We start from the raw sequence: 18,312 nt of genomic DNA, 5'->3' as shown, positions 1-18,312 counted from the left end.
AAACATGCTCCAGAGTGCTCAGGACTTCAGACTGGGGCGGCGGTTCACCTTCAAACAGGACAACGGCCCTAAGCACACAGCCAAGTTAACGCAGGAGTGGCTTCAGGACAAGTCTCTGAATGGTCCTTCAGTGGCCCAGCCAGAGCCCAGACTTGAACCCGATTGAACATCTCTGGAGAGACCTGAAAATAGCTGTGCAGCAACGCTCCCCATCCAACCTGACAGAGCTTGGGAGGATCTGCAGAAAATAATGGGAGAAACTCCCCAAGTACAGGTGTGCCAAGCTTGTAGCGTCATACCCAAGAAGACTCAAGGCTGTAATCGCTGCCAAAGGTGCTTCAACAAAGTACTGAGTAAAGGGTCATAATACTTATGAAATTGTGATATTTCAGATTTTTTTGTTTTTTATTCATTTGTTTAAATAAATGTAAAAAATGGGTTTTGCTTTGTCATTATGGGATATTGTGTGTAGATTGATCATGGAAAAAACGATGTAATCCTTTTTGAGAATAAGGCTGTAACGTTACAAAATGTGGAATCATCAAGGGGTCTGAATACTTTCCAAATGCAATATACCCCAAAGAGGCCATCAATTTATCTGGTTGGCCACTTTCCTTCAATTGTTCTGTTTATCCTGTGTCTCTCTCTCTCTCTCTATCTAGCTCTCTTTTTCTCTATATTTCCCCATCTCCTTTTTATTTCCTCTTGAACCTCTTAAACTCTGAGAATGAAAAGCTGGCTTTATTAAACTTTTACACTTAGTGAAACTCTAGTGTGTTTATTAAATGAACTGAAGCATTTGACATCTGGGACAATTTTGTGGACTGTTTTCTGGGAGAAAGAGCGAGAGGAAGAGAGAGGCTGCCAGATGGAGCAGAGAGAGGTAGGGAGATGGAGGGTGCGTGGGTGGATTTGTAAGCAGTGAGCACTAGGTGTGCCGTATGATGTCCCACAAACAGACAAACAGACAGTCAGTCGAGAGGAGTTCCATCACTGATGGAGCCCACTTCCTTTTCATTCGATAAAACATTTGACTTTCTACATAATGTTTACAAGGCAGATTTCCCTGCTCGTTTCCCTTGGTTTGAGGGAAGGCAATTCTGCGCTTTTCTTCAACAGTTTGTCCTCTGTTTATTAGCCTGTTGTTTACCCATCTTCTCTCTTCATGTGGAAAGCCCTGATGACACAGAGAGAGAACGGGATGGTTGGTTCTCATTGTGATGGAAATGTGGTTAAATAAAGAACACAAAACAGAGAGAGCGAAACAGGAAGGAGAGACTGAGAGAAAAAAAAAGACAGATGGAAGAAGGGCCTGATGTGGAGAGGTTCTATCAAGCTCTCTCTAATAGAAAAGGGTGTAGAAGGCGCATCATTTGAACAAGGTGAAACCTTTCAAATCCCCCTGTAAACACATTAAGGATGGTTTTGTGTTGTGGAGAAGAGCTAGAGAAACTTTCATAAAAATGCTGCTACCCATAATTGTAAGGCTCTCGGAGTCCGTTGGTAGCTTTCTGAGCCCCCGATGCAGAATGGAAAGAGAGAAATACATAGAGGGAGAGAACGAGAGCTTTCTCTGTCCATGCTGAAAGAATGCCTGATCAGTCACACACTTCACAGCTCCAAGTGATGTGATCTACATGCTTCACTACTTCACCAGTCTGTACTTAATTGGTACTCAACTTATGGCCATCAAACATGTACAGTGGGGAGAACAAGTATTTGATACACTGCCGATTTTGCAGGTTTTCCTACTTGCAAAGCATGTAGAGGTCTGTAATTTTTATCATAGGTACACTTCAACTGTGAGAGACGGAATCTAAAACAAAAATCCAGAAAATCACATTGTATGATTTTTAAGTAATTTATTTGCATTTTATTGCATGACATAAGTATTTGATCACCTACCAACCAGTAAGAATTCCGGCTCTCACAGACCTGTTAGTTTTTATGGCGCTCAACGACAGCGCTCTGAACACACAAGCTTGTTAGCTAGCTAGCTCAAAGGACATTTAAGGTGTTTCATGGAAGCTGCTCCTCCTAGGTATAATTCTGTGGACCTAATTCAGATAATGCATGTCATAACAAAATGCCTAGCGATTTAAGCCTGTTCCTCAACCCTCTCTCGCTCTCTCCACACACATAAAAGTCACATCTTGCGCCATAGGCTACACTTTTCTGTCCATCACGCATGTAAACAACAAGCATGCCTGCTCTATGCACACTGATTGGGGAAGTCATTTAACTTCTCTGCGCTACGGATCCCTTTAGCGGGATCATTTTCCTAAACAACCGCTGAATTGCAGGGCACAAAATATTACTAAAAATATTTATAATCATGCAATCACAAGTGAAATATACCAAAACACAGCTTAGCTTYTTGTTAATCCACCTATCGTGTCAGATTTTGAAAATGTGCTTTGCAGCGAAAGCAATCCAAGCTTTTGTGAGTGTATCAATCAATGCTAGAACAGCTAGCCCCAAATTAGCATGGTCACGAAAGTCAGAAAAGCCATAAAATTTATCGCTTACCTTTGATAATCTTCGGATGTTTGCACTCACGAGACTCCCAGTTACACAATACATTTTATTTTTGTTCGATAAATATTACTTTTATAACAAATAAACGGCATTTGGGTTGCGCGTTATGTTCAGAAAACCAAAGCCTCGTTCCGTATCCGTAATGTTCGTAGAAACATGTCAAATGTTTTTTATAATCAATCCTCAGGTTGTTTTTAACATACATAATCGATAATATTTCAACCAGACCGTAACCTATTCAATAAAAGAGAGAAAGAAAATGGAGAGCTACCCCTCTCGCGCGCAGGAACTAATCAAAGGACACCTGACTAGTTTTGAAAAATCTCACTAATTTTTCAAAATAAAAGCCTGAAACTATGTCTAAAGCCTGGTCACAGCCTGAGGAAGCCATTGGAAAAGGAATCTGGTTGATACCCCTTTAAATGGAAGAAAGACAGGCAAGGAAACACAGATAAAAAAAACAATCACTTCCGAGTTAGATTTCCTCAGGTTTTCGCCTGCAGAATCAGTTGTGTTATACTCACAGACAATATTTTGACTGTTTTGGAAACTTTGGAGTGTTTTCTATCCTAATCTGTAAATTATATGCATATTCTATGATCTGGACCTGAGAAATAGTCCGTTTACCTTGGGAACGTTATTTAACAAAAAAAATAAAAAAATCTGACCACTAGCGTCAAGAGGTTAATGAACTAAATGTCAAAAACTGTTCACAGGTCGAAAAAGGAACGAAAAGGAACGATATAAACTGATACTTATTTGGGGGTTCGAACCAGTTCAGAACTTTATTTTGCTTGTCGGAATTAATTTCGGTTCCAACCCGTTTCTACTGCAGAGCAGAGATGGACTCTCTGTTAAAGACAAGTTTGCTATTCTCCATCTTCAGAGATTCCGTTTTCTAACTACAACAAGGCCTAGCAAAACAAGTGTAAACCTAGAGAAGTGATGCATTTTTCATGAGCATAGGCCTTGTCTCTCCCAGACCCTGTTCTGAATTATAAATAACACGAATCCAATTTTGTAACTGGAAATCACTGATATATTAGCCTCGGAACACAATTAAAAAAAATTGTTTCCTGGGATTTTGGGGCAATATTCACATTGTTATTGTTTCCATAATTGATCAGCCTCTACTCTCCTTATTGCTTTATCCTTTGGAAGACGTTATCGGTCAGAAAAATAGAAGGACTGGTTTTGGAAAAGGATTGTCTGCTTGTAGCTGTTGGACAGATTGGCCCATTTCTATATCGGCGCCTGCATTCACACTCTTAATATAATTATATTAAATTATCTAAAGTGTGTCGTAGGTTCATAACTAATGGTGGTCTTTGTGTTTTAATCCTGTCTTTGTTCCTCTCAGGACAGAAATATGCTGGGATGGAAATTAAACTTCTGGATTAGTTTGGAGGTGCTACCTAGTGTCCTCACTGTCTAAAGACCAGTGGCTTCAATTATAAACTGTGTGTACGTACAGTACCACAAAATGTGCGTGCACCATTTTTCATGCAAAAGTGAGCATTTTTTGTATTTTTTATACGTGAGTTGAGTGTGCTCACATCCCCACAAACTTTGGACTATACGTACGCACATCTGCTATTGGTTGAAATATTGTATTGCAAGCTGGCAAGTAAACATTTTGTGCAAATGATGACTCGCCTATTCATTAAAACTGAAAACATAAACAAAAATGCGGCCATTTGCCGTAGTGAAAAGAGCAAAAATCTATGCATTTTATTTTTAGAATGTAAAATATTAAGGAGGAGCACTGCCAGAGCCCTGCAAAATGACCTCCAGCAGGCCACAAATGTGCATGTGTCTGCTCAAACGGTCAGAAACAGACTCCATGAGGGTGGTATGAGGGCCCGACGTCCACAGGTGGGGGTTGTGCTTACAGCCCAACACCGTGCAGGACGTTTGGCATTTGCCAGAGAACACCAAGATTGGCAAATTCGCCACTGGCGCCCTGTGCTCTTCACAGATGAAAGCAGGTTCACTGAGAACATGAGCACATGTGACAGACGTGACAGAGTCTGGGGAGACGCCGTGGAGAACGTTCTGCTGCCTGCAACATCCTCCAGCATGACCGGTTTGGCGGTGGGTCAGTCATGGTGTGGGGTGGCATTTCTTTGTGGGGCCGCACAGCCCTCCATGTGCTCGCCAGAGGTAGCTTGACTGCCATTAGGTACCGAGATGAGATCCTCAGACCCCTTGTGAGACCATATGCTGACACATGCACATTTGTGGCCTGCTGGAGGTCATTTTGCAGGGCTCTGGCAGTGCTCCTCCTTGCACAAAGGCGGAACTAGCGGTCCTGCTGCTGGGTTGTTGCCCTCCTACGGCCTCCTCCACGTCTCCTGATGTACTGGCCTGTCTCCTGGTAGCGCCTCCATGCCCTGGACACTACGCTGACAGACACAGCAAACCTTCTTGCCACAGCTCGCATTGATGTGCCATCCTGGATGAGCTGCACTACCTGAGCCACTTGTGTGGGTTGTAGACTCCGTCTCATGCTACCACTAGAGTGAAAGCACCGCCAGCATTCAAAAGCGACCAAAACATCAGCCAGGAAGCATAGGAAACTGAGAAGTGGTCTGTGGTCACCACCTGCAGAACCACTCCTTTATTGGGGGTGTCTTGCTAATTGCCTATAATTTCCACCTTTTGTCTATTCCATTTGCACAACAGCATGTGGAATTTATTGTCAATCAGTGTTGCTTCCTAAGTGGACAGTTTGATTTCACAGAAGTGTGATTGACTTGGAGTTACATTGTGTTGTTTAAGTGTTCCCTTTATTTTTTTGAGCAGTGTATTTATTTTATTTTCCTAACCATTGCAGAATACATTCTTCACCTTTTCTGGCTGTGATGGGTGCATATTCCCGAAATAGACATACAACAAATTACCATGTGCATCTCTCATTTATTGTACCTATAGCCAAATCACTTTGAGAGAGTTCTAGAGTACCTCTGGAAAGTATTCAGACCGCTTAACTTTTCCAAATTTTGTTACATTACAGCCTTATTTTTTAAATACATTTTAGAATAAAAAATCCTCAGCAATCTACACACAATACCCCATAATGACACAGCGAAAACAGGGTTTTTAAAATTGTTGTACATTTATATTAAAAAAACGAATACCTTATGAACATAAGTATTCAGACCCTTTGCTATGAGACTTGAAATTGAGCTCAGGTGCATCCTGTTTCATTGATGATCCTTGAGATGTTTCAACAACCTAATTGGAGTCCACCTGTGGTAAATTCAATTGATTAGACATTATTTGGAAAGGCACACACCTGTCTATACTTATATAGACAGGTGTGTGCCTTTCCAAATAATGTCTAATCAATTGAATTTACCACAGGTGGGACCTTAGTCCCACAGTTGACAGTGCATGTCAGAGCAAAAACCAAGCCATCAGGTCGAAGGAATTGTCCAGAGAGCTCTGAGACAGGATTGTGTCGATGCACAGATCTGGGGAATGGTACCAAAACATTTCTGCAGCCTTGAAGGTCCCCAAGAACACAGTGGCCTCCATCATTCTTAAATGGAAGAAGTTTGGAACCACCAAGACTCTTCCTAGAGCTGGCTGCCCAGGCAAGCTGAGCAATTGGGGGAGAAGGGACTTGGTCAGGGAGGTGACCAAGAACCCTGAAGGTCACTCTGACAGAGCTCCGAAGTTGCTCTGTGGAGATGGGAGAACCTTCCAGAAGGACAACCGTCTCTGCAACATTCTACCAATCGGGCCTTTATAGTAAAGTCGCCAGACGGAAGCCACTCCTCAGTCAAATGCACATGACAGCCCGCTAGTAGTTTGCCAAAAAAAAGGCACATAAAGGACTCTCAGACAATGAGAAATAGTCTGATGAAAACAAGATTGAACTCTTTGGTCTGAATGCCAAGCGTCACGTCTGGAGGAAACCTGGCCCATCTGGGAGGATATTTTTCAGTGGCAGGAACTGGGAGACTAGTCAGGATCGAGGGAAAGATGAACGGAGCAAAGTACGTAGACATCCTTGATGAAAACCTGCTGCAGAGTGCTCAGGACCTCAGAATGGGGAGAAGGTTCACATTCCAACAGGACAACGACCCTAAGCACACAACCACAACAAAGCAGAAGTGGCTTCGGTACAAGTCTCTGAATGTCCGTGAGTGGCCCAGCCAGAGCTTGAGAGGATCTGCAGAAAAGAATGGGAGAAACCGCTAATACAGGTGTGCCAAGCTTGTAGCGTCATATCCAAAAATACTCGATACTGTTATCGCTGCCAAAGGTGCTTCAACAAAATACTGAGTAAAGGCTCTGAATACTTATGTAAATGTGATATTTCAGTGGTATACTTTTTATAAATTAGCAAACATTTCTAAAAACCTGTTTTTGCTTTGTCACTAAGTTGTATTGTGTGTAGATTGATGCAGGGGGGAAAAACTATGTAATACATTTTAGAATAAGGCTGTAATGTAACAAAATATGGAAAAAGTAATGTGGTCTGAATACTTTCTCGGAGGCTATCTATTTATAGTTTTTCAATCCCATAGGCAGTACGGTTTATAATATACAGTCAAATTTAAGAGGTGAACAGTTGATATTTGATGTTGCGGTAGGCCTATGCTACTGTAAGTAGGCCTACTGTAATAATACAAAAAAAATAGTAGCATGCCCTAGACAATCCAGCATATTTGGGTTGGGGGAAAAGTTGATGCAAAACATTGCTGAATTTAAACTTTCTGCTGACAGGTCCACAACAATTTGCCATCATTTTCTCTTTCAAAAACTGACACAGTCCTTTGCTAGATACAACATAAATTACTGCAAAAGTTTATAACATTCTGCCAACTACAGTAAATTGACCGGTAGCTTATATAAAACATTTGACGGTATGGGTAGGCTACAGTATTGCTGTGCGATATGAGCGCGACATCATTGCCTAGTTTTAATCTCAGAGCCTATACCAAGCAGGAGAAAGAAACACAATCATTTATTGATAAACTAAAGATTGAACAATTAATATTTTGCATAGATGTGTGGGTTGTAGCATTTAGTCTACTTTTAAATTGTTTCGAATATACAATCAATCTTGCTATAGGCAGCATGCATGTTTAGTTTGAGAATGTCACTGCAAAATATTCTGCCCGCACCTATACAGAAATGTGATCAAATTTGCCATTGCTCTTTCATTTAGAAACTGATGTAACCTAATTCGAATAGTTCCAAATTATACAACAAATAAAATACATTATTGGCACCATAAATGGTGAATGGAGGGCGTTTTCCAATTTGAGTTATAATGCTTGTTCACATGAACACAATTTAAGGACAGGTCTAAATTATAATGGGAACCGTGTATACATGGCGTGTGGCAAGTTCAGAAATCTCTATGTTTTTGCCTGTGCAGTTTTCAAAAATGGCGCACACAGACAATTCGTTTGAAACGCACCGGTTATAAATTGGGCCCCTGAACAGAAAGACACAACAATCTGGAGATTCTGACATACAGTTGAAGTCGGAAGTTTACATACACTTAGGTTGGAGTCATTAAATCTAATTTTTCAACCACTCCACAAATTTCTTGTTAACAAACTATACTTTTGGAAAGTTGATTAGGACATCTACTTTGCACGTGACACAAGTCATTTTTCCAACAATTGTTTACAGACAGATTATTTCACTTATAATTCACTGTATCACAATTCCAGTGGGTTAGAAGTTTACATACAAGCTGACTGTGCCTTTAAACAGCTTGGAAAATTCCAGAAAATTATGTCATGACTTCACAAGCTTCTGATAGGCTAATTGACATAATTTGAGTCAATTGGAGGTGTACCTGTGCATGTATTTCAAGGCCTACCTTCAAACTCAGTGCCTCTTTGCTTGACATCATTGGAAAATCTAAAGAAATCAGCCAAAAATTGTGGACCTCCACAAGTCTGGTTCATCCTTGGGAGCAATTTCCAAACGTCTGAAGGTACCACATTCATCTGTACAAACAATAGTAAGCAAGTATCAACACCATGGGACCACGCTGCCATCATACCGCTCAGGAAGGAGACGCGTTCTGCCTTCTGGAGATGAACGTACTTTGGTGTGAAAAGTGCAAATCAATCCCAGAACAACAGCAAAGGACCTTGTGAAGATGCTGGAGAATGCAGGTACAAAAGTATCTATACCACAGTAAAACGAGTCCTATATCGACATAACCTGAAAGGCCGCTCAACAAGGAAGAAGCCACTGTTCCAAAACCGCCATAAAAAAAGCCAGACTACGGTGTGCAACTGCACATGGGGACATGGGGACAAAGATCGTACATTTTGTCCTCAGGTCTGATGAAACATAAATAGAACTGTTTGGCCATAATGACCATCGTTATGTTTGGAGAAAAAAGGGGGAGGCTTGCAAGCCGAAGAACACCATCCCAACCGTGAAGGACGGGGGTGGCAGCATTGTGTTATGGGGGTGCTTTGCTGCAGGAGGGACCGGTGCATTTCACAAAATGGACGGTATCATGATGAAGGAAAAGTATGTGGATATATTGAAGCAACATCTCAAGACATCAGTCAGGAAGTTAAAGCTTAGTCTCAAATGGGTCTTCCAAATGGACAATGACACCAAGCATATTCCAAAGTCGTGGCAAAATGGCTGAAGGTCAACTAAGTCAAGGTATTGGAGTGGCCATCACAAAGCCCTGACCTCAATCCTATAGAAAATGTGTGGTTAGAACTGAAAAAGCGTGTGCGAGCAAGGAGGCCTACAAACCTGACTCAGTTACACCAGCTCTGTCAGGAGGAATGGGCCAAAATGCACCCAACTTATTGTGGGAAGCGTGTGGAAGGCTTCCCAAATGTTTGACCCAAGTCAAACAATTTAAAGGCAATGCTACCAAATACTAATTGAGTGTTTGTAAACTTCAGACCCACTGGGAATGTGATGAAAGAAATAAAAGCTGAAATAAATCATTCTCTCTACTATTATTCTGACATTTCACATTCTTAAAATAAAGTGGAGGGGCCTCCCAGGTGGCGCAGTGGTCTAGGGCACTGCATCGCAGCGCTAGCTGCGCCACCAGAGACTCTGGGTTCGCGCCCAGGCTCTGTCGCAGCCGGCCGCGACCGGGAGGTCCGCACAATTGGCCTAGCGTCGTCCGGGTTAGGGAGGGTTTGGCCGGTAGGGATATCCTTGTCTCATCGCGCACCAGCGACTCCTGTGACGTGGCGGGCCGGGCGCAGTGCGAGCTAACCAAGGGAGCCAGGTGCATGGTGTTTCCTCCGACACATTGGTGTGGCTGGCTTCCGGGTTGGAGGCGCACTGTGTTAAGAAGCAGTGCGGCTTGGTTGGGTTGTGTTTTGGAGGACGCATGGCTTTCCACCTTCGTCTCTCCCGAGCCCGTACGGGAGTTGTAGCGATGAGACAAGATAGTAATTACTAGCAATTGGATACCACGGAATTGGGGAGAAAGGGGGGTAAAATTAAAAATAAATAAAAATAAAGTGGTGATCCTAACTGACCTAAGACAGGGAATATTCACTAGGATAACATTTTAGGAATTGTGAAACTGAGTTTAAATGTATTTGGCTAAGGTGTATGTAAACTTCCGACTTCAACTGTTGTACTGTCACTTGTAGGGGTCTCTAATGTATGTCCTTGAAGAATTGAAACAACGTTAAAAGGGGATAATCCTTCTTCTTTAGTTTGTTGAACTCCTGACTGTTAAATAGGGAACATTTGTTTTACTTATGGTTGAATATAGTTGTATTTCCACAGTCTTGCCTGTTTTTATTTAGTTTTGACTTCGGCAACGGAAGTCAAACACTGTATGGTATACATTTTTCTCTCCTTGTGGTCTCTCTCCTTCACATACAGTATTAAATAGTTTGTAGCCTACATGTACTCTGCACTGGATTGGATATATTGTGAATGAGTTACACAATAGTATCTATAACTCATGGCTCATCTGGTTTAACATGGCTACTTGTTGTGTTTCTGTGTGTTTCAGGACTGAACCCGCTATCCTTTGACCCGTCTTCCAACAACGAGCCCCTGCAGTTCAGCAACTCCAACGGGCCACTGGTATCAGACTGTCCTCTGGAAAACGGAGCTGAGAACCGCAATAAGAGGAAGAGACCCAGCCTACCTCCAGGTACAATAAAAAACTATGATAATTGACACAATTGTACATCAGTAGTACCAATGCATTGGATACTGTGAGCCTGTGACTGAGGGAGTAATTTAAAGTGAGGTAGAAACTTGGTAGAGGCGCTTTCATGTTTTCCATCCTGAGGGGCTTATTGCCAGTTAGTCCTGTGGAGGTCAGGGCCATCTGTCTAAAGCCACAGGATTCTGCGCTGCTATGATTGCAGCTCTCACACCTTAGGCTGGCTGCTACCATGCCAACAGCACCTGCCAATCAAAGCACAGAGGTGCCTTCAGGTTTCTGTCACGGAGTGAGTTACCTGTCGCACGGAAAACAATGTGTGTGTGTGTGTGTGTGTGTGTGTGTGCCCTCTTTCGCTTGTTGACTGTTCATTACTAAATTACACTTACTTTTAAATCTGTGACTGTGTGCATTCTAATTAAGGAACGCATCTCTAATTAATGGCATTATGACAAGTAGAATGAAGAGGGCCTTAAGCCAGAGGTGTTGCTGTATGTTCTCTGCTGTCTTGGTGACCTTAATTAGTCGGGATTAATTGTCAGTGTTATGAATCACTCTTTTTACCATTTGTCTTGGTGCACAATTTTAAATAAATGACCTTAGTGAGTTTGAGTTCTCACTCATTCATGTCTGTTCATTTCATCTCATTATTATGTATCATTACCAACTCAGAACTAGACCTGAAGACCTTGAGTAGGTTTAGATTACAGGTACAAAGGACATGCTAGATGTGTACGTAATAGACGTTGAGTGTTTATGCAGAACAATGTTACACTGTCTATTCACGGATGCACTGAAATTGAGTAGAGCCACAGAGCAAATAACCTGAGTCGAATGAATACACTTCAATGCTCTTTTATTTTATTTGACCGGGTTAGTCTCATTGAGATTAACACTCTCTTTTACGAGACCTGGCCAAAATAGCAGCACACAAAGTTGCAGACACATTTACAACTTAAAATGTAAAGCACTACAGTTTATAAACATTTTCACTCTTGCGTCAGTATATGCTCTCTAGTCTGCTGCATGTCAATGCATGTTTAGGTCTTAATTGTGTAATTCATAGACCGGTTGACCAGACCATAGAAATATATTTTATTTCTATGGACTTGACATTGTGTCCCCATAAATTGGTTATTTTGAGATTTTGAAGCAGAGAGTTTATCCGAAGTTCACTTACAAAGACAAACAAACAATCAGATGTTATGGTTATGTATCATTTTTGTAAATTTCAGTCTGTCATCTAACAGAACTTGAAGACCTCCGTTGGATTTCTGTGGGATTTCAGTGGGTGTACTGTGTAGGCTATAGGCCTATTGAGTGAGTGAATAACAGATAGTGTCAGTATTGTCTTGTAAATATACCCAAACCACAGAGAGACACAATAGAATATCAGCTCACATTAAGTACTGGTCATAGTGAAAACCTGTGTGAGTGGCCATTTCCAAATACCGGTAATTGCGTTCTAAATAGTAGGCTGATTGGCTATGCTAAAAATAGAATGTTAAATCTGTCTGACTGTTTGACTACAACCAGTCAGAGATTTAGATCAAAGACTCTGCACGCAAATCTAATATGACCACTCATTCTTTTACAGAATCTTAGCAGTAGAGAGAGTCATAGATGGAGAGTGACTAATCAGAGTATGGTGTTTTTAAGGACAGACTAATCACACTAAAACCTTGCGCTGTGTGCCGGTTTAGACAGCAGTCACACCTCACAAAACCTCAGAAGTGGCTCTATGTGCCCCTGCTTAGCAACAGAACATTAGGTAATGATGGCATACCGTTAACAACAGCTCTAGTCTCCAACAGCCTTCCATAACATTGGCATTATGTATATTATTGCTGTGTTACATCATTCTGCTCTCTGATGGGAAACCTGCACAATGGTGCCAATCTGCAGCATCTGGAGCTGGGTTTATTTAGTGGCTTCAATGTTCACTAGCATCACGAGACACTGTCAAGTCTTCCAGCTCTCTGAGGAGAGGAGATGCAGCTCGGGAAAAGTTACCAGCCATGTGGATTTACAGTCGTTAATGGCAATTCATTAGACCTAGAAACACATACATTCAGGAACACTGTTCCTCTGGTGGGGGGGGGGGGGGGAGATCATTTTGGGAGCAAAATGTTCCCAAGAACCAAACCGTGTTGATAACAGAATGTTTACTCCATGTGTTAGTTCAAACCACAAAACTTCTAAATGGCTCAAACAAGCAGCAGAATGGCTATCTCAGAGCGCTAATGGGTGTCCATTTGACTTAACAGACACTGCAACTGTTTAGCAAAGTAAATGAATAATGAAGTCTTTAGTGAGAATGGCTTTGCCACTGTATTAGTAGCCACAGCTAGAAAGAAACAACTGCATTCATGTCCATTCAACACCTTGTAATTCATGTAATTAACTAAATACTTTTAGTTGTTATGATGACAATATTAACAAGTCAACCCTCGAAACGTCTGGAAAGTTAAAGTGCAAAGGGAAGTCTGCCCACTCAGCACTTTGTTAGAGAATACCCAGCAAAATGTTGGCTTATTGTGACCTATTTAGGAAGGTATGACAGGAAATGTGAATTCAGTATTATGTCTTTGCCTTGGGCCAGGTAGAATGGAGTCACTGAATATTTCAGCACATTAGCTTGCTTTCATTAGCAAACACGCTAAGATTCGTTTACAGTCCTCCATACACGCACCATGACTATTCTTCATGCTGTCTTTTATATAACCAACCAGCCCACAAAAGACCAAGATAGCATACTTATATTGTATAGCTGTTGTGGATGCAGAGGATAAGCTAGAATGGTGTTGGTGAATTATTTTCATACAATCAAAATGAACAGTAGTTCACTGCATTTATTGTAGCTGGGGATTTTAACAACGCAAATTTGAGAACAAGGCTACCTAAATTCTATCAGCATGTTGATTGCACTACGCGCATGGGCAATACCCTCGACCACTGCTAATCTAACTTCCGCGATACATGCAAAGCCCTTCCTTCGGCAAGTCCTACCACAACGCCGTCTTGCTCCTAACGCGTTATAGGCAGAAACTCAAACAGGATGTACCAGTGACGAGAACCATTCAACGCTGGTCTGACCAATCGGAATCCACGCTTCACGATTGTTTTGATCATGCGGACTGGGATATGTTCCGGTCAGGCTCAGAGAATAACATTGACCTATATGCTGACTCGGTGAGTGAATTTGTAAAGAAGTGCATTGGAGATGTTGTACCCGCTGTGACTATTAAAACCTACCCTAACCAGAAACCGCGGATGGATGGCGGCATTCGCGCAAAACTGAATGCGCGAACCACCACCACTACAATATGAACAATGTAGTTATTCCCTCCGCAAGGCAATCAAACAAGCAAAATGCCGGTATAGGGACAAAGTGGAGTTGCAATTCAACGGCTCAGACATGAGACGTATGTGGCAGGGTCTACAGGAAATCCCAGACTACAAAAGAAAATCAGCCACGTCACGGACACCGAGGTCACGCTTCCAAACAAACTAAACACCTTCTTTGCCCGCTTTGAGGATAATACAGTGCCACCGTCGCGGCCCGCTAACAAGAATTGCGCCCCCCTCTCCTTCTCCGTGGCCGACGTTAGTAAAACATTTAAACGTTTTAACCCTCGCAAGGCTACTGGCCCAGACAGCATCCCTAGCCGCATCCTCAGAGCATGCACAAATCAGCTGGCTGGTATGTTTATGGACAAATTCAATCACTCCCTATCCCAGTCTGCTGTCCCCACATGCTTCAACATGGCCATCATTGTTCCTGTACCCAAGATAACTGAAATAAATGACTACCGTCCCGTAGCACTCACTTCTGTCATCATGAAGTGCTTTGAGAGGTTAGTCAAGGATCACCCTAGTCCCACTTCAGTTTGCATACCGCCCTAACAGGTCCACAGAGATGCAGTCGCCATCACACTACACACTGCCCTATCCCATCTGGACAAGAGACAAGAGAATACCTATGTAAGAATGCTGTTCATTGACTACTACTACTACACCTCAGCATTCAACACGGACTTCAGGAAACAGCAGAGGGAGCACCCCCCTATCCACATCGAAGAGACAGCAGTGGATAAAGTGGAAAGTTTAAAATTCCTCGGCGTACACATCAACGACCAACTGAAATGGTCCACCCACACAGACAGCGTGGTGAAGAAGGCGCAACAGCGCCTCTTCAACCTCAGGAGGCTAAAGAAATTTGGCTTGTCACCCAAAACCCTGACTAACTTTTACAGATGCACAATCGAGAGTATCCTATATCACAGCCTGGTATGGCAACTGCTCCGCCCTCACCCGCATGCCTATCCAGAGGGTGGTGCGGTGTGCACAACGCATCACTACCTGCCCTCCATGACATCTATAGCATCCGATGTCACAGGAAGGCAAAAAAGATCATCAAAGACAACAACCACCTGAGCCACTACCTGTTAACCCCGCTATCATCCAGAAGGCGCAGTCAGCACAGGTGCATCAAAGCTGGGACCGAGAGACTGAAAAACAGCTTATATCTCAAGGCCATCAGACTGCTAAACAGCAATCCCTAACTCAGAGAGGCTGCTGCCTACATTGAGACCCAATCACTGGCCACTTTAACAAAGGGATCACTAGTCACTTTATACAATGCCACTAAATAATGTTTACATATCTTACATTACTCATCATTTGTATTTTGTATTTGTATTTATAGCGTTTCGGTTACTAGTCCAATGCTCTAACCACTAGGCTACGCTGCCGCCCCTGTCATTCTTAATGTAATTTATCTTTGTTTCTTTTGATTTAGTTTAGTCACATGATTTCTTAACTTGCAGTGCATTTGCCAATCGGTTGTGAAGCCAGACTTATTTGCCATACCTTTTGCCACATCCCTCTCAACCATACCATTTTTCAATTCCTCGTCAATCCGAGGGGATTTAATAGTTTGTACAGTCATTTTCTTAATGGGTGCGTGCTTATTAGTAACTGGAATAAATAGTTTCATAAATGGATCAAGTGCAGCGTCTTGTTGCTCCTCATTACACACCACAGACCAGCAAATATTCTTTACATCATCAACATATGAATCACAGCAAAACTTAATGTATGACCTCTTATACACTATATTAGGCCCAGCCTTTGGAACTTTGGTTTTCCTAGATATGGCTATTATATTGTGATCACTACATCCTATGGATTTGGATACTGTTTTAAAGCAAATATCTGCAGCGTTAGTAAAGATGTGATCAATACCTGTTGATGATTTAATTCCTGTGCTGTTTGTAACTACCCTGGTAGGTTGACTGACAACCTGATCCAGGTTGCAGGCACTGGTTACAGTATGAAGTTTATTCCTGAGTGGGCAGCTTGATGATAGCCAGTCAATATTTAAATCACACAGAAGTATACTTCTCTGTTGATATCACATACGTTATCAAGCATTTCACACATATTATCCAGATACTGACTGTTTGCACTTGGTGGTCTATAGCAGCGTCCCCCAAAAATGGGCTTTAGGTGAGGCAGATGAACCTGTAGCCATATTACTTCAACAGTATTTAACATTAGATCGTCTCTAAGCTTTACAGGAATGTGGTTCTGAATATAGACTGCAACACTGCCTCTGTTGGCATTTCTGTCTTTTCGGTAGATGTTATAACCACGTATTGATACCACTGTAACATCAAAGGCATTATCTAAGTGAGTTTCAGAGAATATGTATGTCATCTCTTACAAGCAAGTTATTGACTTCATGGACCTTGTTTATTAGGCTACATATGTTAATATGGGCTATGTTTAGCACTTTTCTGGGTTGCTTGATTGTTTTTAATGCTTTACTGGGAAGCTTATTAGGGGTAGACTTACTCATGTTATTTACATTGGAGCTGATAGTGCAGGGTGAGCTGCCTAAAGTGGTCTTCCTACTATTGCACACTGCCTCAGTGCTAACAGTGTAACTCTGGTTTATAGGCTCATGATTACTGCTTACAATAGCTGTAATATAAACAGATGTACTCGGTGCAATTAGGGGTACATAAATTACTTACATTGTGTTTGCCAATGCCCCTAAGATCACGTACATTTGATGCAACATTATGACAACTCATTGTCACAATGGTAGGGATTAACTGAGCTGGTCTTGGATCATTTACCAGTCATTGTTTCAACGCAGCCTTGAAATGCGTGGACAGAGTCCAGGAGCCAAGATAATTTGGATAATTACAGTATCTTCTGTTTCCAGAAGGTGTCAAAGTTATCAATAAAAGTGACTCCAGCAGAGCTACAGTAGTCTTTTAGCCAGATGTGTAATGCCAGCAGTCTTCTGAATCTTTTACACCCGCAGCCCAACGATGGTACTGGACCTGAAATTATTGCCTGTTTTTTTAGAGTCTTTTTAATGCTAAAATCAGTTCTTTAATATCAATTTTCAAATGTTCCAAGCTAGCCCTCCTGATGTCGTTTGAGCCCACATGGACTGTGACAGTGTCAGCTCCCGGCATCTGTGGTAGAACAGTCAGAAGCAGCCTTGTTATGTCCTGTACTCGTGCTCCTGTGTAGCACAGAGATTTTGCCTTGGGGACCGAGATGTTTCTTACCATAGAGCTGCCTATGATGACAGCTGGTGATGTTGAATGGGCCGGTCTCTCAGGCAGCCTCACGGTCTGGTGAGGCTGGGAGCTCCGAGGATCTGAACCCGAGGTAGAAGCCACTGGAGAGGGAGACCGAACCGAGGACGAAGACGCAGGTACCTCCGGATCCGATCTTGATTGGGAAGCCACCACGGACGAAGGCGCCGGAACCTCTGGATCCAGGGCGGCAAAGCTGTTTCTGGTCTGTGTCATCTCCATGGAGACCCCCGCTGCCAGAGGACGCCTTCTTCGACTTCCACGGCGAGTGACGTACCTCCATTCAAAATAAAAGCCTGAATACAGTATATACTGTATTTCATACCATCTATTGCACCTTGCCTATGCCTCTCGGCCATCGCTCATCCATATATTTATATGTACATATTCTCATTCAACCATTTTGGTATTGTGTGTATTAGGTAGTTGTTGAGGAATTATTAGATCACTTGTTAGATATTACTGCACTGTCGGAACCAGAAGCACAAGCATTTCGCTACACTCACATTAACATCTGCTCGCCATGTGTATGTGACCAATAACATTTGATTTGATTTGACACCTACTGTATTTTCAGGGAAGTGACATCATCAATGAGCTTCGCTCCTTCACAGGTACACTCAGGCTTCCTGTTATTGGGAGTATCTTTTGACATGGGATAAATCAAACTGTTGGTGACTTTTGTTGAATGTATTTCAACCACCTTCTACATCAAGGCTTTTGCCCTGACAACAATATTGACTTGAATCAAAAACATCTGCTCCTCAAAAGCCATGTCTATGTCAGGCCTTTTACAACAGCAATAAATCACATTACTATCATATTTGTGGAATGAATGAAATCCATAAAATGTTAATGTGTGAAAAAAAGGCACTGATACTGCAAATAGCAGATGTGAATTTAGCCTTCTCCAATCCAATCCCGTGTGCATTAACCTTTAGCGAGTATTAGCAGAGCAGTGCTGAATACATTTTGATTCCCAGGGTGTGGAAGGTACGTGCAGAG

The 18,312-nt window shown here is 42.2% G+C and overlaps 1 protein-coding gene across 3 annotated transcripts in view; it reads left to right on the top strand.

Moving 5' to 3' along the window:
- Nucleotides 1-18,312, top strand: part of LOC111967636 (ecto-NOX disulfide-thiol exchanger 2-like) — a 209,068-nt gene that overhangs the window by 73,228 nt on the left and 117,528 nt on the right. For all 3 annotated transcript variants that reach the window (XM_023992826.2, XM_070444824.1, XM_070444823.1), the window contains exon 2: nt 10,529-10,672. In XM_023992826.2, coding sequence (XP_023848594.1) covers nt 10,529-10,672 — 144 coding nt within the window. The remainder of the gene's footprint in view (nt 1-10,528; nt 10,673-18,312) is intronic.

Source organism: Salvelinus sp. IW2-2015, linkage group LG8 (genome assembly GCF_002910315.2).
Source record: "Salvelinus sp. IW2-2015 linkage group LG8, ASM291031v2, whole genome shotgun sequence".
In the NCBI taxonomy this organism is placed as follows: domain Eukaryota; kingdom Metazoa; phylum Chordata; class Actinopteri; order Salmoniformes; family Salmonidae; genus Salvelinus; species Salvelinus sp. IW2-2015.
The sequence above is the reverse complement of the archived record's forward strand: the minus strand, read 5'-3'. Positions and strand labels throughout refer to the sequence as shown.